This window comes from Trichomonas vaginalis, chromosome VI, assembly GCF_026262505.1.
Source record: "Trichomonas vaginalis G3 chromosome VI, whole genome shotgun sequence".
Classification (NCBI taxonomy): Eukaryota; Parabasalia; order Trichomonadida; family Trichomonadidae; genus Trichomonas; species Trichomonas vaginalis.
In genome coordinates, this window is record NC_067208.1 from 15,568,991 (window position 1) to 15,592,351 (window position 23,361).

Sequence of the window (23,361 nt, forward strand, 5' to 3'; positions counted from 1 at the left end):
ACTCCAAGCAAAAATAACTTAGTCATTGCACCAACACAAGACCCATTCACTCTTACAGACGTAAAGGGAACAAATCAAACGTCATTCGCCGAATTTTGCAAAGACAAAGTTGACTTAGACTTTGGTTTCTCAAACCTCAACACTGAAGTAAACTATTATTTCAATGCTGCGGAACTGCTGGGACCCAGTTAAGTTCACATGCGAAAATTTGAATGCAAGAGAATAGAAAGCAGACTTGCAGTCTATATGTTGGACCCAGATATTTCAAATGCTTTAGCTGCCAAATATATTGCAGTTCCACTTATGTTCCCTATACACCAAATATCTGTCAAAGACTTTGCAGGTGAAGTTGGAAACCAAAGTGCTGACCCAGGTGCAAGAACAGATATTGCCTTAACAACTGCAATGAAACATGCAGATACTATGTTTGTACTGTTCAGACGAACTATAAATGACTATTCTTGCTTCTACAACCCTGTATTAAATACCATATAAACATAGATGCAAATACTATCCAAGAGAAAATATTCCACAGTTGAGGATATGAGGTCATACAACTTGACATTAGATGCTATGAACTTAACAACAACTTCACAACAACCATTAACCCTGAAATGCAAAGTTCTATTATGCCATATGTGAAAGTATGGACTCATACAGGAGGTCAAAAAATCAATATACAAATGGAGACCGTTCAAACTTTGGCTTGGCATTCCATTTGCTGACCAGAAGACTTTATGGTGGTATTTCAACTGTTGGTACTACAAAATACAATATACTGGTGACAGAGACGTCCAGATGAACTGAAAGCAAAGAAGTTTACAAAACCAATACACTTTCACGGAAGATGCTCTTTTGAAAATTCGTTCGATGAAACCTGCTGGGGCTCCTCAGATTGGCATAACGACAGCTTCCATCGAGCAGATTTTGGCAGCAGGTCAGTAAGTTGTTCTTGAACTGACTTCTCTCCGTCAAATATTGACAGTACGCCAGTTTTGACATAAAATTGTATTATAAACTTTCCTTTAGAAATATCGGTCAGTTTTGTTGTTATATTTTTGTCTGCTTCAAGAACTTTCACCATTTCGGTTATACCAACTTTCTTTGCTTTATGAAAATATTTTGTTCAGCAAAGACTGCTATTCTATAACATTTTCCATTGTTTGTGTAAAAAAGAACTATTCTGTCAATGTATTTGTATTGTTTGTGTGTGTAAACTTTGTTCTGCTTCAATTCGAAGAGATACTCGAATACGTCCATCTTTTTATTCTAAAAGTAAAATGTCATTTTCCGAAAAATAGAAGCGTAAGTGTTTCAAAAGGTTTAATGGCGGTGGCAGATGTGAAGTTAAAATTCACCAACTCAAACAAACAGTCAAAGTGTTTTGTCAATGTCAAAGAAAGAGATGTGAAGTGGGGAAACCATACGAAGACCAAGATGGTATAACAATAGTTCCTGTAAAAGAACCAACATACCCTGAGTTAGCAGAGACTAAGTTCTGTTGCAGATATTCGAAACGACTACCAACAACTTAAAGACAAACTTAAAACTCAGGAGAAGATTTGTCAAGCTTTAGGTATAAATGTTAAACTTGTCGAACACAACCCTGTAAAAGTGAACTCATATGTCATCGCACCTCATGAAGTTTTGAAAGAACTATTGAAACTTTTGACAGAGGCAGACGATATAAACATCAAAGAAATAGAACCCGACATTAGTTGCTGGTGTGTTTCATATAATGTCATTGACAAGATATACGTTATGAAAGGAGGTGAAACAGTTGAACTAAAAGTATAGTTCCCAGACGTCATAAAAATTATTGACGACCACAACATTTCATTAAAATTTATTTGCTAAGTAAATGGCAGAAGATATAATGGTTTATACTATTACGACTAAAAACCCTGAGTCATATAATTCTATAACAACAAACTTACAAAGTCCTCAAGGACGATATTGTAAACTAACCTTAAACACAATGACGACTAAAGCCTGTTTTGCTCTTTGACACCAGAAGACTTATGTTGTGAATGGTAAAAAATACTCCTTTGAAGATACTTACTCAGATATACACCAACAGGTTTGTTGACTTATTTAATACTTTAAGGACGGAGTAACATGTGCTGCAACTAGAGCAGGTTTCATTATGTTGGATGTCCGACTGAGTTTACTATAAACAATATGAGCTATAATACAAAACTTATATCTGGTTTTACTACCAACAGTTTCCATAAACAGGAAAAGGTGTCATACAAGTTTGTCTGTTCCATTGACTTTAAGTACACCTATTTTATATATTGTTTCAAACTTAGGTTCAAAGTGCTATTCGAATGTCGACAGAAACTACTATGACCAAAAGATACTCATGCGTATAAACAACACATTCTCTGCTGGTTTGCCTATTGTTCATTCGAATGCAGAGTTTTCAGCTTTAGTAAACTCAAACACTTTAGCAAACATAAACTTAACCTTAGTTGAGCAAACTTTGTTTCCTGTAAAACTTTTATGTCCTATGTATTTGTCAATGACGGCAGAAAGTTTCGAATTGGAAGATGCAACTGGTGAAAGTATTGTATTACAAAGAACAACTTCAACAACAAATAGCTCAAGAACAACAAATGCAACAAATGGAACAAATGCAACAACAAAGTCAAGAATAAAAAAAATATTTTTTATTTTTATAAAAATGTACAGAATAGAGTTTTCAGATTTTTATGACTTCCAAGCATTCAGAAATATGTGTCCATTTCGAGACTATAACAAAGCAGTCGAGAATTTGAAACGTTTAGTCATTTATGTCGACTCTGCCCCAAATGTTATGTTATGAAAGAATGGGATTTGTCTTTAACAAACCTAAAGCAACAATAGTTTCAGAACAAGAATGTAGACAGAAACTTAAGAAAATAAAAGTCGCCAAGTTGGAATGAAGATGTAGATCTCTGGGATATCTTATTGTCAAGTAGAAGATTTTTCAGTTCGAGGTAAAAGTTCTATACACCTTCTCCAAAACTTCTATTCTATCTTCACTGGATATAAATACGAACAAGTAGAATGGAAAGAAAATATTATAGAAGCTTGGTTAGACCATGTCAAAGAAATTATATGCAATGGAAACGAAAGAGTCTATGAGTATATCTTATGTTGGTTGCAAACATCTTACAACATCCAAGTGCTAAAAATGAAACTGCTCTCATTATAATTGGAAAACAAGGAACTGGAAGAACACTTTCTTTACAGATATCTTATGCAAACTGTTAGAGGGCTATTCGAACCCTAATATGACAAACTTAGAAAACATCTGCGGTAAATTTAACTCTTCAATAGAGAATATGAAACTTATAGTTTGCAATGAACTTCAAAGTATAGATACAACAAAAGTTTTTGAACTCAGATGCTTTGAAGAGTCTTATAACAGACAAAGTTGGAGTTGTTGAAAGAAAATATAAAGACCAAAGAGTTTGTGAAAATGTTGCAAACTTCATTATGTTTTCAAACAATGCTGTTCCGATGAAGTTAGAAAGTTCTGACAGAAGATATGTAGTTGTCAGAACGTCAGATCCCATATGCAAGATACAGAATATTTTGACGACTTAGCAGAAACTTTGACACCTAACTTTTACAACCACTTGTTCTCATATTTCATGACATTAGATATTTCAAAGTTCAATCCAAGAAAAATTCCACATACCGAAGAAAGACAAACATTGTTAGAAGCAAACAAGAGTGTATATGAACTGTTCATAGAAGAAAGCGACTTTGTGTCATTAGATGAAAGGTCATTGTACAGATTCGTATAAAAAGTATTGTCAAGAATATGGTTATATGACAGCTTCTAACGAACATTCTTGGCAAATGTCAAAAACTTTTAGATGTTCAGAATGGCGTATAACAAAGAAAAATTTTTCTGAGTAAATTTAAAAAAAACTTTTTTTATCCGATAGAAAAGATGACGAAATATATTTCAGTAAATAAGTACATGACAGAAGTCAAAGAAGACTAGACCCATTCGCTTATTTGAATGTTTACTTCTACAATTTTGAAAAGTCTACATTCAGCAAAGTTTGGAACATCGAACCAGTTAAGTTTGCTATTGTGACTAAAAATGGTGCGAAATTTGAAGACTTAGACATAGAAGGTTTGTTAGCAGTCAAGAGAAAATTTTGACAGAAGGTTCTCAAACCTTAAAGAAGGCAAAGCATACAAACTTGTTATACCTTATGAACCAAAGAAAGCAGACGACTATGAATATTATGAGTCTAAAGATAGTTGAAGTTCAAGGTAAGTTGGGTAAAAAGATTTTAGAGTCTAACCGGTGTTTGCTCCTAAAGAGGAAGAGAACATTGACATTGACCCAGAAATGTTCTAAAAATAAAATTTATTTTTACATGTCAAATTTCTTTTTCTCTGGTTCAGGTTCTTTCTTCTCTTCTTCTACTTTCTTTTCTTTCTTTTCTTTTCTTTTCTCTCTTCTTCTTTTCTGGTGGAGTTATGTCAAATTCTCAGAACCATATTTTTTGTAAAAGTTCTTTGTCCTTTAATAGCTCTTCTATTCTGTTTTCTATTTCATCTTCAAGAACAGTGCATGTGTCTTCTTTGCATTCTAAGAATTGTTGGACTTCATCTCTCCAAGAGGCGTCATCTCTGTCAAAAGTCTGTCATTGACAAATTTAAGACTTCTCTGCCTAATGTTTTATGGTTCTTGTCATATTCCCAGAAACAGAACTTTAAACAAACATTCACCTTTCTTGTTTACAACTATGTAAGATTTTATGGTCGACAGATGTTTTGCTGTCAAAAAGCTTGTCTCGAATATAGATAGCGAAATCGCTAGACATTTTCTAAAAGATAAAAATTTTAATTTTTCTAAAAATATGTTAGAAAAAAGTTTGCTGACATTGACAAGAAATTTGAGAATTGTTTAAACAAGAACAAGAGGAAGTTAAAAAATGCTCAGATAAAGCCTATACATGACAAGTTCCTATTTGCTCAGAATGGTATAACAGGTCTAATCGCACCACCTGGGTCGGGTAAGACTTTCACTTATCTTAAAATGGCTGCACAACAACAAGAACTAGATGAGAAGAACCCATTCTATGAGTTAGTAGTCATTTGTAGTACTTCTGGTCAATTTGACCAACCGTCAATTCGTTTCAAAGATATTATAAAGAAGTCTAAGTTAGTATTTAAAAGACTCTGAGTTGTTAGATTGATAAAGAAGTACCAAAGAAGAGTTTGAAGTATAATGCTATAAATAGAGTATAAAATTCTAAGTTTAAAGACCAAATGAGGAAAGCAGAGAAATATTAGAGAAGAAACACTTCAGAAACAAACAGAAAAGAGATAGAATACATTTCGAAGAAATTGCAATCGTACGATTGAAGACTTACCCTCATAGATGTCTTACTTTAGATGACTTTGCTTCTCATCCTTTGTTAAAGAACAGAAAACAAGACAGTGTGTCGAATTCTTAAGAAGCTCAGACACTTTAACATTTCAGTTGTCATTTGTGTACAGACAGCCAAAGTTTTAAGTAAGGATGTTAAAAAACTTACTGATATCATACTTTTCCTGGATTGTCCGAAGACGATTTCAATGGAACTTATGAAAGAGTCCATGGCAGGTAAGTTTGACAGACATGAACTATGGGAGAAGTACAAAGTCATACAAGACCCTCATACTTCTTTCAGAAATTCATATCTACGCAAACAAAGTTCAAATTGTAAAAAGTCAAGCTTGAAAAATAAAGAGTTTTTGGCGACCAGGGTTTTTTCACTACTCGCTGTTTCTCTCGCGTTTCCGAGGGAAGCAAGCATATGAGGAAATTCATGAAATTTCATACGGAATTCATAAAAATAATGTTTATGTTAGAAGGTTAGATCTAACCTGTTTTCTAACCTCATTTCTACCCCAGTTATTTTATAAGCGTTTTACATGGTAAACATTTGAATTCGTGAAATTCTATAAACAATTTCGTAGCTTTCTATTTCTTCGTCAGTACATCGAATGTTTAACAATGCCCGAAGGTTTCTTTATATTTCTTCTTGACATCAGATAGAGGAAATCGTCAGCTGTTTGGATAGTTTTTGTTCAGAAAATGTCAACATTCCATTTTATCTTCTGCTGGTTTCTCTACTTCTTTCTTAAGTCAGCATAGTCGTTCGCATACGTCTATCTCTTTGACGGAGTAGTTATATTTCCTCATTGCTGCTTTACATTTTGAACATTGTGGGTTCATTTTAGCATTGTACATTGAAATCTTACTCTAGTATGACTAAGCGCGTCAATTGTCTCTTTAACTCAAAAGTTGCGGGTTTTACTGTTCATTCCATACCTTACCTCTTCTATCTTTATCTCTTATCTGCCATAACATTTTGCAACTAACGAAACAAAGTTGTCGTAGTGTCTTAAACTCTTCAGATTTGTATATGTCAGAGATGTTCTTATATACCATGTCGCAATCTTTGTCCATGACTTTGTGGTTGCAATGAAATCCAAGAAACTCATAGTTAACCTTTCGTATGAACTTCTTTATTCTACTGAGTCAGTTGCTTTGACTTCTATTTCATCGAATTCTGGAATAGTAAGCTTTTGTTGTTGTATTTCAGGAAGTTTAGGTAGATTGGTCAATAATGTCCTGCATTTCATAAAGATACGTTTCATTTGTTTCATCTTTCGCACTACAGTCTAATTTACTTGTTAAAAGTCTTGCTTTATTCTGGATTTTTGTTTCAAAAGTATATGAAGAAGGAATGAAGCTTTTTCATCTCTACTAACATTGAAGTTGGGTTCATGACTAACGAGTTGTGCTGTTGTTGCTAACATGTTCTTACAATAAAATAAAAAATATTTTTTAAAAAAAACCAACTTTATTTTTATTTCGGGAAAACTCATGACAAATTCAAGAGGTAAGAAAAGAGGTTAGAAAACAGGTTAGATCTAACCTTCTACCCTAAAATATATATTTGGTGTAAAATTCAAAATGTAAAAAGTCAAGCTTGAAAAATCTAAGTGTTTAGTCTTAGTAAGATGGTAGCTTCTAAAGCATATGCCGTCTCTTGAGTTTTATGTACGTGAAGAGAAGTACAATGAATTCAATTACGAGTACAATTGCAATGACAACTAAGGCAACTATTTTTGTCTTTGCCAGCAAGGGTACTTCTTCTCTTCAATGGTTCGCAGAACTATACTCACTCATGAATGCCAAAACGGTTTAATAGAAAAGTGTCATTTTTTCATGTCCGAAGACTCGAAGGTGCAACACTTCCAAAATACCGACGAACCAGAAAGAGCAGCATGGCAGTATGTTCTTGACAACCTTTGAGTTCTCCAGGAACACCTTGGAAAATGCTGAAGAACTCCGACACAGAGAATTTGGAGAAATTGCAATCCAATACTACCTTGACAAACAAAGGGTAAACAAAGGTTTAAAATCAAACAAACACTTCAACGTTTAAAGGTCACATTTTATGACTCCGATGTCACGAGAAACTTGGTCACGATGCCTAGCGAGCTTATTCCCTGAGGATGTGATGAAGCACCCGTTATAACATACATCAAGGTTCAAAACAAGAACCTGCGAATTGCGTACCAAATATTTCGCATAAATTCCAACCTGTGGAAGATACGAAAGGTTCCTACAAGAGAACCAGCTCTAAACAAATCAGAAAGAAAGAATAAAAGTTTAACTCGTAATTGTTATTTTTTATTGTATGGGCAAGCTGCAAAGTGAAGTGACTATCGTCAGTCCTTGTCTTGACGTTGACGGCTCTGTGAGTAGTCTGTTTTGCAGTCGCAGCTTGGTGTCTGCCTTGCGTAAATTGCGTTTTCTTGAGAGTCCAACCTATAACTGATTGTAGATGAAGAGTCTTCAGACTGGCTTGAGTAGTCGTCTCTGTCTTTGACCGAATTCGTGTGCTGAGATGAATCGGTCCGATTATGATGAATGAGATGCAGAAGCTATCTCTTCCTCGGGGCTCTAAGGCATAATTCTTTGCGTAAGCTTCAGACCTTCTTCAACTTCTTGTCTACTCTTCGAATTGGATTGAGATTGAGATGCTGGGTTGAGCTTGCTGAACCAACAAGGGTTGGGAAGTAAGGCATAGGCTGAGGAGGCAGTTCGGGAAAGCCTTTAATCTATCCCATTTCTCCAAATTCTCTGTGTCGGAGTTCTTCAGCATTTTCCAAGGTGTACCTGGAGAACTCAAAGAAGTTGTCAAGAAGATACTGCCATGCTGCTCTTCTGAGTTCGTCGGTATTTTGGAAGTGTTGCACCTTCGAGTCTTCGGACATGAAAAAATGACACTTTTTCTATTAAACCGTTTTGGCATTTCTCATGAGTGAGTATAGTTCTGCCGAACCATTGGAAGAGAAGAAGTACCCTTGCTGGCAAAAGACAAAAATAGTTGCCTTAGTTGTCATTGCAATTGTACTCGTAATTGAATTCATTGTACTTCTCTTCACGTACATAAAACTCAGCAATGGTATTTGCTTTAAGAAGCTACCATCTTACTAAGACTAAACACTTAGATTTTTCAAGCTTGACTTTTTACAATTTGAATTTTGTTGCTGAATTCAGCAAAAATATAATTTAGGTGAAGAGGTGAGATCTCACCCGTTTTTTCACCTGTTTTCTCACCCTCTTGAATTTTCATGATATAACTGTTATTTTTTTACGAAGTGAACTTTAACACTTCGTCAAAAAATCCCTGAAATCGTGAAAAAATGACCAAAAATCATGATATAACTGTTATTTTTTTACGAAGTGAACTTTACTCTTCGTCAAAAAAATCCCTGAAATCGTGAAAAAATGACCAAAATTCATGAATTTCCTCATATGTTTGCTACCCTCGGAAAACCGAGGGTAGAGATTCCGTACGAAAATCGCAAGAATTTGGCTCCTGGTTTGAGAGGTTGGTATGTACATAGACTTCTTGTAAATGCTGTTGCAATGTGGGCTTCACCTAAAATATATTTTTACTGAATTCAGCAACAAAAATCATGAATTTCCTTAAGATAGAAAAAATAAAGTTAGTTTTATTTTTATTTATTTTTTTATTTTGTATGTAAAGACAGTAATGTCAACAACAGAGAACACAACAACAGTTATAGTCCATGAAGCTATAGATGAAGAATATGAGTGGGTTCAGTTTAACAAACAACTCCGTCTCATTCGTTCGGTCAAAGACGATATGTACCAAATGCAAAGTATTTTGACAGCATGTTTTGCTCCAGATACTAAGCTTCCTAAAGACTGGTTTAGGAACCAAAGCACACAAGAACTTTTGAGCGAAGCACAGCGAGACATACTTTTTTCTGAAAACAGTGAAGAACAGCGAGTAGGTAAAAAACCCCAGTCGCCAAAACTCTATGAAAATCGTGAAAAATTGCCAAACGGTTTGAGAGGTTGGTATGTACATAGACTTCTTGTAAATGCTGTTGCAATGTGGGCTTCACCTCGTTATGCTTGGTATATTTACAGACTTCTTGACGAAATTCATAGACAAGAACGTGAAGAGCTAGAGAACAAGCTTGAAGCAAAAGACAAAAGCATTCAGAAAAGAATACCACGTTCGGTACCAAAAGGAAAGGAAAAGAACTATAAGTATATGATTTATACTGAAGAGATGGAAAATGAAGAAGATAAAGATATAGTTATGTTGCATTTAGTCAGAAGAAACAACAAGAGCTTTTACGACCTTGCTAAGATTTACAAATCTGACAGAAATTGGTTCTATCGCGAAAACTTACCGATTTCAATGACCCCAAATGAAGATGTGAAACAAATAGTTCAAGATACTTTACCTCAAACACACTATGATATTAAAGGTTGTACAATACTTACATTCAAAGAAGATTTGCCATTGTTAAAGGAAAAAATAACAGAGTATTTTGACAACTTCAAACAAGTAGAGTAAATTGCACTCTTTATTTTTACGCTTGACTTTTTACAATTTGAACTTTGTTTGCGTAGATATGAATTCTGAAAGAAGTATGAGGGTCTTGTATGACTTTGTACTTCTCCCATAGTTCATGTCTGTCAAACTTACCTGCCATGGACTCTTTCATAAGTTCCATGAAATCGTCTTCGGACAATCCGGGGAAAAGTATTATGTCAGTAAGTATTCTTTTAACATCCTTACTTAAACTCTTGGCTGTCTGTACACAAATGACAACTGAGATGTTAAAGTGTCTGAGCTTCTTAAGAATTCGACACATATCTTGTTCTCTGTTCTTTAACAAAGGATGAGAGGCGAAATCATCTAAAATAAGAAGACATCTGTGAGGGTACGTTTTCCAATCGTAAGATTGCAATTTCTTCGAAATGTATTCTATCTCTTTCTGTTTGTTTCTGAAGTGTTTCTTCTCTAATATTCTCTGCATTTCCTCATTTGGGTCTTTAAACTTAGAATTTATAAACTCATTTATAGCATTATACTTCAAAACTCTTCTTTGGTACTTCTTTATCCAATCTAACAACTCAGAGTCTTTTATACATACTAACTTAGACTTCTTTATAATATCTTTGAACGAATTGACGGTTTGGTCAAATTGACCAGAAGTCGAACAAATGACTACTAACTCATAGAATGGGTTCTTCTCATCTAGTTCTTGTTGTTGTGCAGCCATTTTAAGATAAGTGAAAGTCTTACCCGACCCAGGTGGTGCAATTAGACCTGTTATACCATTCTGAGCAAATAAGAACTTGTCATGTATAGGCTTTATCTGAGCATTTTCTAACTTCACCTTGTTCTTGTTTAAAACATTCTCAAATTTCTTGTCAATGTCAGCAAACTTTTTTTCTAACATATTTTTAGAAAAATTAAAATTTTTATCTTTTAGAAAATGTCTAGCGATTTCGCTATCTATATTCGAGACAAGCTTTTCGACAGCAAAACATCTGTCGACCATAAAATCTTACATAGTGTAAACAAGAAAGGTGAATTTGTTCTAAAGTTCTGTTTCTGGGAATATGACAAGAACCATAAAACATTAAGCAGAGCAGTCTTAAAATTTGTCAATGACAGACTTGTTGACAGAGATGACGCCGATTGGAAAGATGAAGTCCAACAAAAGTTCTTAGAATGCAAAGAAGACACATGCGCTGTTCTTGAAGATGAAATAGAAAACAGAATAGATGAGCTATTAAAGGACAAAGAACTTTTACATAAATATAGTTGCGCCAAATTTGACATAACTCCACCAGAAAAGAAGAAGAGAGAAAAAAAGAAAAGAAAGTAGAAGAAGAGAAGAAAGAACCTGAACCAGTTCCAGAGAAGGGGAGATATGACATGTAAAAATAAAATTTTATTTTTAGAACATTTCTGGGTCAATGTCAATGTTCTCTTCCTCTTTAGGAGCAAACACTGGCTTAGACTCTAATAGCTTTTTACCCAATTTACCTTGAACTTCTACAACTTTAGACTCATAATATTCATAGTCGTCTGTCTTCTTTGGTTCATAAGGTATAACAAGTTTGTATGCTTTGCCTTCTTTAAGGTTTGAGAACCTTCTGTTCAAAACTTTCTTTGACTGTTAACAAACCTTCTATGTCTAAGTCTTCAAATTTCGCACCATTTTTAGTCACAATAGCAAACTTAACTGGTTCGATGTTCCAAACTTTGCTGAATGAAGACTTTTCAAAATGTAGAAGTAAACATTCAAATATGTGAATGGGTCTAGTTCTTCTTTAAGTCCTGACATATACTTGTTTACTGAGATGAATTTTGTCATCTTTTCTATCGGATAAAAAAATATTTTTTTTTAAAATTTACTCAGAAAAATTTTTCTTTGTATATACACCATTCTGTACGTCTAAAAGACTTTTGACATTTGCCAAGAATGTACGTTTAGACGCTGCCATATAACCATATTCTTGACAATATTGTTTATACGAATCGTACAATGACCTTTCATCTAAACACTCAAAGTCAGTTTCATCTATGAACAGTTCATATACACTCTTGTTTGCTTCTAACAATGTTTGTCTCTCTTCGGTATGTGGAATTTGTCTTGGATTGAACTTAGAAATATCTAATGTCATGAAATATGAGAACAAGTGGTTGTAAAAGTCAGATGTCAAAGTTTCTGCTAAGTCGTCAAAATATTCTGTATCTTGCATATGAGAATCTGACGTTCTGACAACTACATATCTTCTGTCAGAACTTTCTAACTTCATCGGAACAGCATTGTTTGAAACCATAATGAAGTTTGCAACATTTTCACAAACTCTTTGGTCTTTATACTTTCTTTCAACAACTCCAACTTTATCTGTTATAAGACTCTTCAAAGCATCTGAGTTCAAAATTTTTGTTGTATCTATACTTTGAAGTTCATTGCAAACTATAAGTTTCATATTCTCTATTGAGGAGTTAAACTTGCCACAGATGTTTTCTAAGTTTGTCATATTCGGATTCGAATAGCCCTCTAACAGTTTGCACAAAATATCTGTAAAGAAAGTATTCTTACCAGTTCCTTGTTTTCCAATTATAATGAGAGCAGTTTCATTTTTAGCACTTGGATGTTGTAAGATGTTTGCAAACCAACATAAGATATACTCATAGACTCTTTCGTTTCCATTGCATATAATTTCTTTGACATGGTCTAACCAAGCTTCTATAATATTTTCTTTCCATTCTACTTGTTCGTATTTATATCCAGTGAAGATAGAATAGAAGTTTGGAGAAGGTGTATAGAACTTTATACCTCGAACTGAAAAATCTTCTAACTTTGACAATAAGATATCCCAAGCATCTAACATCTTCATGCCAACTTGTACGACTTTTATTTTCTTAAGTTTCTGTCTACATTCTTGTTCTGAAACTATTGTCGCTTTAGGTTTGTTAAAGACAACATCCCATTCTTTCATGACATAACATTCTGGGGCAGAGTCAACATAAATGACTAAACGTTTCAAATTCTCGACTGCTTTGTTATAGTCTCGAAATGGACACATATTTCTGAATGCTTGGAAGTCATAAAAATCTGAAACATCTATTCTGTACATTTTTATAAAAATAAAAAAATAATATTTTTTTTTATTCTTGACTTTGTTGTTCCATTTGTTGCATTTGTTGTTCTTGAGCTATTTGTTGTTGAAGTTGTTCTTGTAATACAATACTTTCACCAGTTGCATCTTCCAATTCGAAACTTTCTGCCGTCATTGACAAATACATAGGACATAAAAGTTTTACAGGAACAAAGTTTGCGTCAACTAATGTCAACGTTATACTTGCCAAAGTGTTTGAGTTCACTAAGGTTGAAAATTCTGCATTCGAATGAACAATAGGCAAACCAGCAGAGAAAGTATTGTTTATACGCATAAGTATCTTTTGGTCATAATAGTTTCTGTCGACATTCGAATAACACTTTGAACCTAAGTTTGAAACAATATATAAGATTGGTGTGCTTAATGTCAATGGAATAGACATTCCTTGTATGACACCTTTTCCTGTTATAGGAAACTGTTGGTAGTAAAAACCAGAAATAAGTTTTGTATTATAGCTCATATCGTTTATAGTAAACTCAGTCGGACATCCAAACATAATGAAACCTGCTCTAGTTGCAGCACATGTTACACCCGTACTTAAAGTATTAAATAAGTCAACAAAACCTGTTGGTGGTATATCTGAGTAAGTATCTTCAAAGGAGTATTTTTTACCATTCACAACAATAAAGTCTTCTGGTGTCAAAAGAGCAAAACAGGCTTTAGTCGTCATTGTGTTTAAGGTTAGTTTACAATATCGTCCTTGAGGACTTTGTAAGTTTGTTGTTATAGAATTATATGACTCAGGGTTTTTAGTCGTAATAGTATAAACCATTATGTCTTCTGCCATTTACTTAGCAAATAAATTTTAATGAAATGTTGTGGTCGTCAAATATTTTTATGACGTCTGGGAAACTATACTTTAAGTTCAACGTTTCACCTCCTTTCATAACGTATATCTTGTCAATGACATTATATGAAACACCACAGCAACCAATGTCGGGTTCTATTTCTTTGATGTTTATATCGTCTGCCTCTGTCAAAAGTTTCAATAGTTCTTTCAAAACTTCATGAGGTGCAATGACATATGAGTTCACTTTACAGGGTTGTGTTCGACCAAGTTTAACATTATACTTAAAGCTTGACAAATCTTCTCCTGAGTTTTAAGTTTGTCTTTCAGTTGTTGGTAGTCGTTTCGAATATCTGCAACAGAACTTAAGTCTCTGCTAACTTCAGGATATGTTGGTTGTTCTTTTACAGGAACAATTGTTATACCATCTTGGTCTTCGTATGGTTTCCCCATTTCAACATCTCTGTCTTTGACATTGACAATAACACTTTGACTGTTTGTTTGAGTTGGTGAATTTAACTTCACATCTGCCACCGCCATTAAACCTTTTGAAACACTTACGCTTCTATTTTTCGGAAATGACATTTTACTTAGAATAAAAAGATGGACGTATTTGAGTATCTCTTCGAATTGAAGCAAAACAAAGTTTACACACACAAACAATACAAATACATTGACAGAATAGTTCTTTACACAAACAATGGAAAATGTTATAGAATAGCAGTCTTTGCTGAACCAAAATATTTTCATAAAGCAAAGAAAGTTGGTATAACTGAAATGGTGAAAGTTCTTGAAGCAGACAAAAATATAACTTCAAAACTTACAGATATTTTCTAAAGGTAAGTTTATAATACAATATTATGTCAAAACTGGCGTACTGTCAATATTTGACGGAGAGAAGTCAGTTCAAGAACAACTTACTGACCTGCTGCCAAAATCTGCTCGATGGAAGCTGTCGTTATACCAATCTGAGGAGCCCCAGCAGGTTTCATCGAACGAATCTTCAAAAGAGCATCTTCCGTGAAAAGTGCTATTGGTTTTGTAAACTTCTTTGCTCTCAATTCATCTGGACCGTCTCTGTCACCAGTATATGTATTTGAACTGTACCAACAGTTGAAATACCACCCATAAAGTCTTCTGAGTCAGCAAATGGAATGCCAAGCCAAAAGTTTGAACGGTCTCCATTTGTATATTGAGTTTTTTGACCTCCTGTATGAGTCCATACTTTCACATATGGCATAATAGAACTTTGCATTTCAGGGTTAATAGTTGTTGTGAAGTTGTTGTTAAAGTTCATAGCATCTAATGTCAAGTTGTATGACCTCATATCCTCAACTGTAGAATATTCTTCTCTTGGATAATATTTGCCATCTATGTTTATATGATATTTAATACCAGGGTTGTAGAAACAAGAATAGTCATTTATAGTTCGTCTGAACAGTACAAACATAGTATCTGCATGTTTCATTGCAGTTGTTAAAGCAATATCTGTTCTTGCACCTGGGTCAGCACTTTGGTTTCCAACTTCACCTGCAAAGTCTTTGACAGATATTTGGTGTATAGGGAACATAAGTGGAACTGCAATATATTTGGCAGCTAAAGCATTTGAAATATCTGGGTCCAACATATAGACTGCAAGTCTGCTTTCTATTCTCTTGCATTCAAATTTTTCGCATGTGAACTTAACTGGGTCCCAAGCATTTCCAGCAGCATTGAAATAAGTTTACTTCATTGTTGAAGTTTGAGAAACCAAAGTCTAAGTCAACTTTGTCTTTGCAAAATTCGGCGAATGATGTTTTATTTGTTCCCTTTACGTCTGTAATAGTGAATGGGTCTTGTGTTGGTGCAATGACTAAGTTATTTTTGCTTGGAGTAAGTTCATAGAAATTTTTCCTGCCCAGTTTGGCAAGTATCTTAAAAACCTGAAGATGAGGAAAGATGACAAAGGAACTCTAAGTTTCAGTTTTACTTTGGTTACTGCTGCTGCAGTTTGTCCAGAAAGGTTAACATAAACTCCTGGAACGTTAGGGTCAAGTCTTCTTATTTTCTCAATAGTTGCATACTGGTCTGTTTGTTCTCTAGCTTGTGGTTGTACTGAGTTTCTCAAAGCGAACCATTCATAGTTTGCCCATGTTACTGTTTGAACTAAGTCAGAGTTAGAATATATCTTATATCCCATGAAAACTTCTGGAGCATATTGGTATCCGACATAGAAAATTCCATTGCAACCTTTCTTGTCAGACAACTTGGCAGAAGGTTTTATTTCAATATCTTGTTCCACGTATAAGAATGAGTTGTCAATAGAAATAATGTGAAACCTGTCGCAAGCAATATCTACTGTTGTTGAAGAACCTTCTCCAAACTCACCTACGTTTCCATAAGAAACAGCAGTTGTATATTCGTAAGTTCCAGGAACTATTTCTGACCTTCTAATGGCATTGTCGCATTCGTTATACCATTCGGAAACATTTCCGTTCATGGCATCCAAAACTGTTGGCGTTATATTCTGAGCGGCGTACATTTCATATTGGTAAAAATATAGAATAGTTGGATTTATTTGTCATAATCGTTTCGGACCAAGCTTTACTTTCTTCCTGACTGAGTTTTTAACTCTTCTTTTTCCTTCATTGCCACTACTTTCACTAGATGAAGTTACTTCTTCACTACTTTCACTTTGTTCTACTCTTCTCTTCTTCTTTGGTGTCGCTTTTGGTAACTTGCCCTCTGCTTCAAGTTGTAGCATCTTTGCCTCATGTTCACCTAGTATGTTGTTAATTTCCCATGTCCTTTTTGCCTTTGGGCTCTGGTCGCCCATCTCAGGTAACCTATATCCTAGAAAGATTTTGTCATAGTTTGTATTTGAGTCTTCGCGTATTGTTTGCATGACTCTTTCCTGAGTTTCCGGTTCAAGCTCTTCAAACAGAGCCTGTCCATATGGAATAAGCTCGTTTCCAAATATATGTTTTTGTAGCCATTCTGGTTTTCTTTCCATGTTACCAATAATATCTTTTGTGAATGGGAAAGCTTTTACCCAATCTTTCAGTCTTGCGTCATTTATTTCTGTAGTTGGTTTTATTTTGTCAAGGAACATGTTTTTCAATACTAACATTTCATTTGGTACTGTCCATTTGAGTTTTCTTAAATATTCATCCCTTCTCATTTCATTGTCTGCAAAGTAAGTTTTTATGACATTTTGCAAACTTTCGTTTGCAAGGTCATGTACAATAGGTTCTCTTCCTTCTCTCTCCCTAACTTTCTTTCTAAACTCTTCACCAAATATACCATCTCTATGGTTCTGTGTAGTTCTTTGAGATAAATGTTCTAGAACGTCAGGTGTTATATTTCCATCAGCCATGTTCATTTCATACTGGTCCAAAATATCTGCATGTTTCATATCTTTCAATGGCATTAAAGCCGCGCTGAAAATACCAGCTATATCTGGTTCACCATTCACTTCCATTGCGTCTACAACTTCTTGGAATTGTGGTTGTAAGTTTATGAACCACCTATCCGGATTAGCTTTATGACCCCATCTCATTGTAGTTCCATAGTCTGCAGAAACAAAAGTAGGTTTGTTTCCATATTGGTTAGGTTTCTGAATGAACTTTAAACAATGTTTCATTTCTATATGTTTTGTTGAAATTTAACCTTTTATTTTCACCGAGTTCAGCCAAAGATTGAACGTTATATGGTCGTAAGTAAAAAGGATTGTTGTATTTGCGTACATTTTCTTTCAGTACTTCCATTCTATGCTGAATATTTTCATCTGATGTTGGAGTCTTTTGTATGTCGGCGAAACATTTTTCGATATTCTTCTACTATGTCAGCCGAATTTTTCTTAGACTCTTGGAAAGATTCCATATTCTCCGCATACACTTGTTGAGGGTCAAGATTTTTCGGCTGTTCCAAATCTTCATCTAGTTCTGTGAAGTTAGTTTCCAAAGGAGGGACTTGTTCGTTTCCTTCAGGCTCTTCTAGCTGTTGTTGCTGAACTATTTCTTCCATGTCTGGTTGTATCTGAACTTCTTCCTGTGGAGTTTCTTGTACCTCATCTGGTGGCATTTCATATATTCCGAGACCGTTTTCAACAAGTTCCCTATCTAAGTCATCCGGACTCATAAACCTTTCTTCTTTCGTTCCGTCTCTATTTTTTACGCGTTTCATGAAGAGAGTTGAATTATCATTTAGCTCTGACACCAAATATCTTGGAGTAAATTCATCCATGTCATTTGGATGGTATGCTATTAAATCATATCCCTTAGCGAGCTTGTATTTTCCAGGTTTGAAATTATATCCCATTTGGTGCTGAACCATAAAGCTAAATAGGTTCGGGTCAGTATTTCCTTCCTTGAACTTTCTAATAGCTTCTTTATATCTGTCACTAAAGTCAAGAGTATCTGGGTAACCATAATCTTCCTTAAGCATTTTTAAGAATTCTTGGTTTCCTTGTTCTCTACTTCTTTTATGTCCTTGCTCTGTTTGTGGTTGTTGTGCTGGTTGTGGAGGTGGTTGTTGTGCAGGGTTTTGAACTGTTGGTTGCTGTGTTGGTTGTTGTTGTGGTGCAGGGTTTTGAACTGTTGGTTGTTGTGTTGGTTGTTGTTGTGGTTTTGGTGCATGCCTGTGTCTGTGTCCATGTGACGATGTAAATGTTTTAGGTAGTCCTGGTGCAGGTGCTTCTCTTGGAGGGTTTGGTGGTATATAAGTTCCACCAGCTGGCACATATGTTCCATCTGCAGCATAATGTCCTACCTGACTTTTCGTTTTTAAGAAAGCATTTACTAGGTCTGTTTTGGTCTGTTGTAACTCTTTTTCTTGACTTTCCACAACAGTTGCTCTAACGGCGTCATAGGCACTTTGAACTGCCTGTCTCGTTGCTGCATCTGTTATTTTCGTCATATTTTGTGCTACTTCTTTTAACTCTTTGTCGAAACCTTCAGACTTCAGTTTCTTTCCAGATGAGAAGTCGTTCACTAGTTTCACCTTACTATGAAGAGCTTCGAAGGCGTTCTTAAAGTCAGCATTTGTTAAAGCTTCATTTGAACTGTCTTCATCCGCTTGTATTTTTGTCCTTATTGACCCTATAAGTTGGGCTGCTTTAGCGTTGGCTTGGGCATCTAACCAGTCATTATTAGCTTTTATATATTCTGCGCTTTTCATTGCCTTTTGCATGGCTGCGTCGTTATTTTTACTTTCTTGTGCTAAGTTTTCATACTGTACGGTTTGGTTTTGCAACTGTAAAAGTTTTTCTGCCTTTACATTTGCTTCAACTTCTTTTTTATACTCATCGCTATCCATATATGTCTTCAGGGCTTTTTGTTTTATCTCTTCATCTTTCAGTACTTTATATTGAGTAGTATGGTTTTTCAAATTTATGACATCTTGTTCCATTTTTGCTACTTCTGCTGCTTTTTCGGACACTTTTTTCGCATATTCCTCTGTACTTAGTTCTTTCAGTTGTTCTTCTTTCTTCTTTTTCTCTACGTTTAACTCATTGAGTTTCTTTGTGTGTCTGTCATATTCTAGTTTCTTTTCGTTTTCACTTATTTGTTTCTGTATGTCTATGTTTGACTTTTTGACATCTGTTATTTGATTTTTGAGTGAACTCAAATTCATTTGACTTTGAGGGTTATAAGCTGTTCCGTCTGCAGCTCCACCATAGCCTGCCATTTTCGCTAAAAGTGCCGCTCTTAAACCTCCACTCTGTGCACCAATAACTCGGTTTAAAAGCATAGGGTTGCTTGACATTTGTTGCAACATAGTGGGGTCATTCATCATTTGTTGTTGCAACTGTTGTTGTGGTGTCAGTTTTACTATTGGATGTTTCAATGCTCCCTTCCTCTTACGTATATTCTTACGTAGCTTATGTGGCATTTTAAGTGAAGTAAAAAGCGGTTTTTGACAGATGTTTATATGACACTTTTGTTCAGCACAAAAAACTACTCGGTCAAAGTGTTGTCAGTTTTGTAAAATAACCGTCCTATCTCATTCTATAAGGGAGAAAAGGCTTCTCAAAGTATACTTCCTTGGAACGCCTGTAACTTTTCCTGTAGCGACGATAGACCCTTACTTGTCCGGACAAAGTTATACTATTTTGAGTGCTCTACAAAAAAGTCACCGGCTGGTCGGCTGGGGTTCGGTCCTCCTCTTGGGTCTTGGGCAAAATTTCTTATGGGCTAGAGGGCACGAAGTGCCTGGAAGCCCTCCGAATATAAACTTCATTTATACTAAACATCTTCAGGGCTAGAGGGCACGAAGTGCCTGGAAGCCCCACTACCTTTTTTTTTTTTTTTTTTTTTAATTAATGATTTGTTATCATCATATTAGCCTTGTACCGAAAAAAGTGACGGGCAATGCCGTAAAATAATATTTTATTAAAAAATTTTTGGTGGAGAATTGGAAAATTTTTGTTGGAAAATTGGAAATTTTCCTAATCATTTGGACTATAACCTGGCATATTAGGGAGTTTTGTCAACAACTCAGTGCTCGGATCAAGATAGTTTGTAATCCAAAAGTAGAAACGTTCCTTGGTGTCTTGTTCTGGCTTCCTGCAAAATCTGTGATTTGCAGGATTCTTCTTAATATTGTCAGAAATTGCGCAAATCATGTCCATCGTCGTCAATTCTTCACCATTGATGTTAAAACGATTTCGATTACGGTAATTTCTTTTCTCTTGCAATTCTTTTTCTGCAGGAGTCAATTCACGAACATACTTATTATGTTTGAGAGCTTCTACAGAACAAGGGCAAAGACCGCAGGCGGCAGCAGCATTTTGAACCGTTCTTAATGATACTGATTCTTGCCATGCGCTAATAAATGAGTAGATAATGGCGTAGCGCATCATTGCAGCATTGCTGTTGAACTCTTGCTTCGGTGCCTTAATGTAATCTCTCAGATAATCCGTGAATTTGGACTTTAATCTTTTGGCAATGCCAACATCAAAAACTTGTAAAATGTGTGTTGTATGTGCGGGAAGAACAATTAATTTGATGTTGGCACTTGCCAAAAGGAACAATGCCAGAGGATTCTCGCGGCTGGAGTGTCCATCACACACAATGAAAGCAGGCTTGTCACGTATATCTTCTGGCATTCTCTGGTGTTCAAAGTTAAGCCACTCGATGAAGAAAATGCAATACAATAAGAATACACTTCTGTTCACCCAGCCTTTTGGCGTAGAAGTAAACCAACAATGTCTTTCGCGCTGGAATACTTTCAGTTCTCTAGGTAGTTCTGCAATACATGGGAGAACAAAGAGAGGTGGGACAGATTTGCCTGTCATTGAGCATCCGCATAAAGCTGTAATGTGCGGAAAGTTTGGAATTCCTTTGGCGATCATATGCTCTATCTCCTCAGGTAATGCAACTTTCTTCTTCTTAAATTTGTTTATGAATGTTTCATCGATACTAAAAATCAACTCCTCTGGAGTACTTTCGATTGTTTCACGATGTTTATCGTAGAATTCTTCGATAATTCTTGGTTCACACGCCATGTATCTTGATTCTTCAATCTCTTGGCATGCCTTAAGCTTGCAATGCAATTGCTGTAAAATATGGTTAACATAAGGTCTCGATACATCATCACCACCAAGAGTATTGATAACTTCTTCTGCAAGAGTAGGACAATTAATCTCAAGAAGGAATCTGTAACCATAATCTCTTCTGAGCTCTTTCAACTTGAACGCCTCGTCAATAATGTCAGCTGCTTCTAGAGCTTCACCTTTGTAAGCAGAATCTTCGATAATTTCTTTTAAAGTGAGCTGATCACGCTCGCATAGGTATGGATCTGCACCGCCATGATTCCCTTTTTCCCAGTATAGACCTAATGCAGCTCTTTTAAGTGCAGTAGCAATGAGATTGGATGTTAAAGTTCCGAGATCTGGGTATTCTTCCTCCCATGCAAGCTTAGTTTGACTATATGTCATACCTTCGGCGCGACAATTGATGATAAACTTTTGTTGTCTACCAAGAAATTCGACTGTGAGAAATTCCATTTTTAATTTTAAACGAGCACTTGAGCCACGTTTTATCTGACTTCACCAGCCAAAAAGCCCCTGTACTAAGTGTCATGTTTTTGTTTATTTTAAAGTTTCTGCCATGTAATGGTTTACATTACAAATTTTTTGAATACTTTACATCACCATAAAATGGCAGTACAAGGCTAGTTTATCGGTACAAGGCTCTTGAAATGACTTTAAGGAAAATCTGGGTAATTGAATACTTTCAATATTTATGAATATTCTGAATAATAATATTTAATAAAGTTTGACATATACCCTATTACAGTATACTACCCAGATTTTCCTTACTTTTACCACTCCCCATGTAATTTCTGGGGAAAACGATAATTCATTTTTTTTATGGATGAATAGATCGTTTTCCTAGAAAGGACCTCATATCTCTGGCTAAAAAGAGTGTCAGATCCTAAATAGGTTATTGATCTAGTGTACAAATCCAATAAAAAGCCTATTTTTTTGGCTTTTTTGGTGCTCATTTTTTCGAAGATCTACATGAATATGGGGAAACCATCGGATTTTTTTGGTTAACCCACATCTTCATGTAGTCTGGACTATCTTTCCTCGAAGGACCTCTTTACGGGTGTAAAAACTCATAAAGTTCTCAAAAGATTCATTCTCGATCTCCATGCTGAAAGAATTTACAATAAAAAAGAGATCTACGCATCAAACTACAGCCATAAATGAACTGAACCCCTAAAGCTCAGCTCTTAGTTTATCAAAAACGTCGAAATCCTTCTCATTGCAATCAAATTTTCTCAATAACTCATAAGAAAAATCGAATTTTGATTAAGCCGATGTTATAGGTATCACAAATACTACAAACTTGAGCAATATCGAAATTGCCAGCAAAAGTTTGAAATTGCATTGCTCATATTTGTTTTGTAAACTAAAAATCTGCTTATATTATTCATTAATTTTTTATATATTATTCATATACTTTAATAAAAACAATACTATTTCACCTTAAAAATGAATTTCATAAGTCAATATTATTTTTTTGAAAATGTATCAATTTTCGATTAAGGGTGCCCTATAACGATAATGTAAACATCACAAAATTAACCTTATTAGAACTCGAATGAATGGATTATCCCGATTCTAGTTCTCAATATAATAGCCTTAAAAGTGCTTTTCTGAGGGTGGTTTATTGTCTATAGGGCACCCTTAAAACAACATGAGAATAAAATTTACGCAAAATTATTTTAAAAAATGGTTTTAAAAATTTACAATTGATGAAGAATAAGATTGCAAGAAGTTTTGAAGTTTAATTTTAAGAAAAAAAATTGGGATATTATTCATGGATCTAAGTAATCTGATATTTGAGTATCGGCACTATGCATAAAACATATATTTATAGTTTTTTTGGATTTTTATGATTTTAAATATATTCAAATTTGGCAATCCAATAGATTTTTAAAAAATAGGTAAATAAAAATAGATTACATATGCAGCAGATTTAGAACATGAAACAAATCTTATAGTGACCCAAAAAAAAATTCATGATCCAAAAAAGAAAAA

At 34.9% G+C, this 23,361-nt stretch overlaps 11 protein-coding genes and 1 pseudogene across 12 annotated transcripts, besides 3 other annotated features; 2 read left to right on the forward strand and 10 right to left on the reverse strand.

Moving 5' to 3' along the window:
- Window positions 1–8,872: part of a mobile genetic element that runs on past the window's edge.
- Window positions 8,873–20,128: a mobile genetic element.
- TVAGG3_0871170 (KilA, N-terminal/APSES-type HTH, DNA-binding family) lies at window positions 9,075–9,914 on the forward strand (the record flags this gene model as incomplete). Its single annotated transcript, XM_051250049.1, has 1 exon — window positions 9,075–9,914. The coding sequence occupies one exon, from the start codon at window positions 9,075–9,077 to the stop codon at window positions 9,912–9,914; it is 840 nt and encodes a 279-aa protein (XP_051085524.1).
- Window positions 9,931–10,806, reverse strand: TVAGG3_0871180 (protein of unknown function, DUF4106 family; the record flags this gene model as incomplete). Its single annotated transcript, XM_051250050.1, has 1 exon — window positions 9,931–10,806. One exon carries the CDS (start codon window positions 10,804–10,806, stop codon window positions 9,931–9,933), a length of 876 nt encoding a protein of 291 aa, XP_051085525.1.
- On the forward strand, window positions 10,843–11,238 carry TVAGG3_0871190 (uncharacterized protein; the record flags this gene model as incomplete). Its single annotated transcript, XM_051250051.1, has 1 exon — window positions 10,843–11,238. The coding sequence occupies one exon, from the start codon at window positions 10,843–10,845 to the stop codon at window positions 11,236–11,238; it is 396 nt and encodes a 131-aa protein (XP_051085526.1).
- On the reverse strand, window positions 11,311–11,730 carry TVAGG3_0871200 (annotated as a pseudogene). The gene has a single exon. A coding segment is annotated over exon 1 (420 nt).
- Window positions 11,768–12,313, reverse strand: TVAGG3_0871210 (Poxvirus D5 protein-like family; the record flags this gene model as incomplete). Its single annotated transcript, XM_051250052.1, has 1 exon — window positions 11,768–12,313. A coding segment is annotated over one exon (546 nt), but the record flags the coding sequence as incomplete, so codon positions are not given.
- On the reverse strand, window positions 12,322–12,952 carry TVAGG3_0871220 (uncharacterized protein; the record flags this gene model as incomplete). Its single annotated transcript, XM_051250053.1, has 1 exon — window positions 12,322–12,952. A coding segment is annotated over one exon (631 nt), but the record flags the coding sequence as incomplete, so codon positions are not given.
- On the reverse strand, window positions 13,035–13,832 carry TVAGG3_0871230 (uncharacterized protein; the record flags this gene model as incomplete). The annotated part of the gene is made up of 1 exon (XM_051250054.1): window positions 13,035–13,832. One exon carries the CDS (start codon window positions 13,830–13,832, stop codon window positions 13,035–13,037), a length of 798 nt encoding a protein of 265 aa, XP_051085529.1.
- Window positions 15,779–16,353, reverse strand: TVAGG3_0871240 (uncharacterized protein; the record flags this gene model as incomplete). The annotated part of the gene is made up of 1 exon (XM_051250055.1): window positions 15,779–16,353. A coding segment is annotated over one exon (575 nt), but the record flags the coding sequence as incomplete, so codon positions are not given.
- On the reverse strand, window positions 16,489–17,370 carry TVAGG3_0871250 (protein of unknown function, DUF4106 family; the record flags this gene model as incomplete). The annotated part of the gene is made up of 1 exon (XM_051250056.1): window positions 16,489–17,370. A coding segment is annotated over one exon (882 nt), but the record flags the coding sequence as incomplete, so codon positions are not given.
- TVAGG3_0871260 (protein of unknown function, DUF4106 family) lies at window positions 17,677–19,001 on the reverse strand (the record flags this gene model as incomplete). Its single annotated transcript, XM_051250057.1, has 1 exon — window positions 17,677–19,001. A coding segment is annotated over one exon (1,325 nt), but the record flags the coding sequence as incomplete, so codon positions are not given.
- TVAGG3_0871270 (protein of unknown function, DUF4106 family) lies at window positions 19,041–19,703 on the reverse strand (the record flags this gene model as incomplete). The annotated part of the gene is made up of 1 exon (XM_051250058.1): window positions 19,041–19,703. A coding segment is annotated over one exon (663 nt), but the record flags the coding sequence as incomplete, so codon positions are not given.
- Window positions 20,129–20,259: 131 nt separating the features above from the next.
- On the reverse strand, window positions 20,260–21,819 carry TVAGG3_0871280 (DDE endonuclease family; the record flags this gene model as incomplete). The annotated part of the gene is made up of 1 exon (XM_001297801.2): window positions 20,260–21,819. One exon carries the CDS (start codon window positions 21,817–21,819, stop codon window positions 20,260–20,262), a length of 1,560 nt encoding a protein of 519 aa, XP_001297802.2.
- Window positions 21,820–22,867: 1,048 nt separating this feature from the next.
- Window positions 22,868–23,007: a mobile genetic element.
- The last annotated feature ends 354 nt before the right edge of the window (window positions 23,008–23,361 follow it).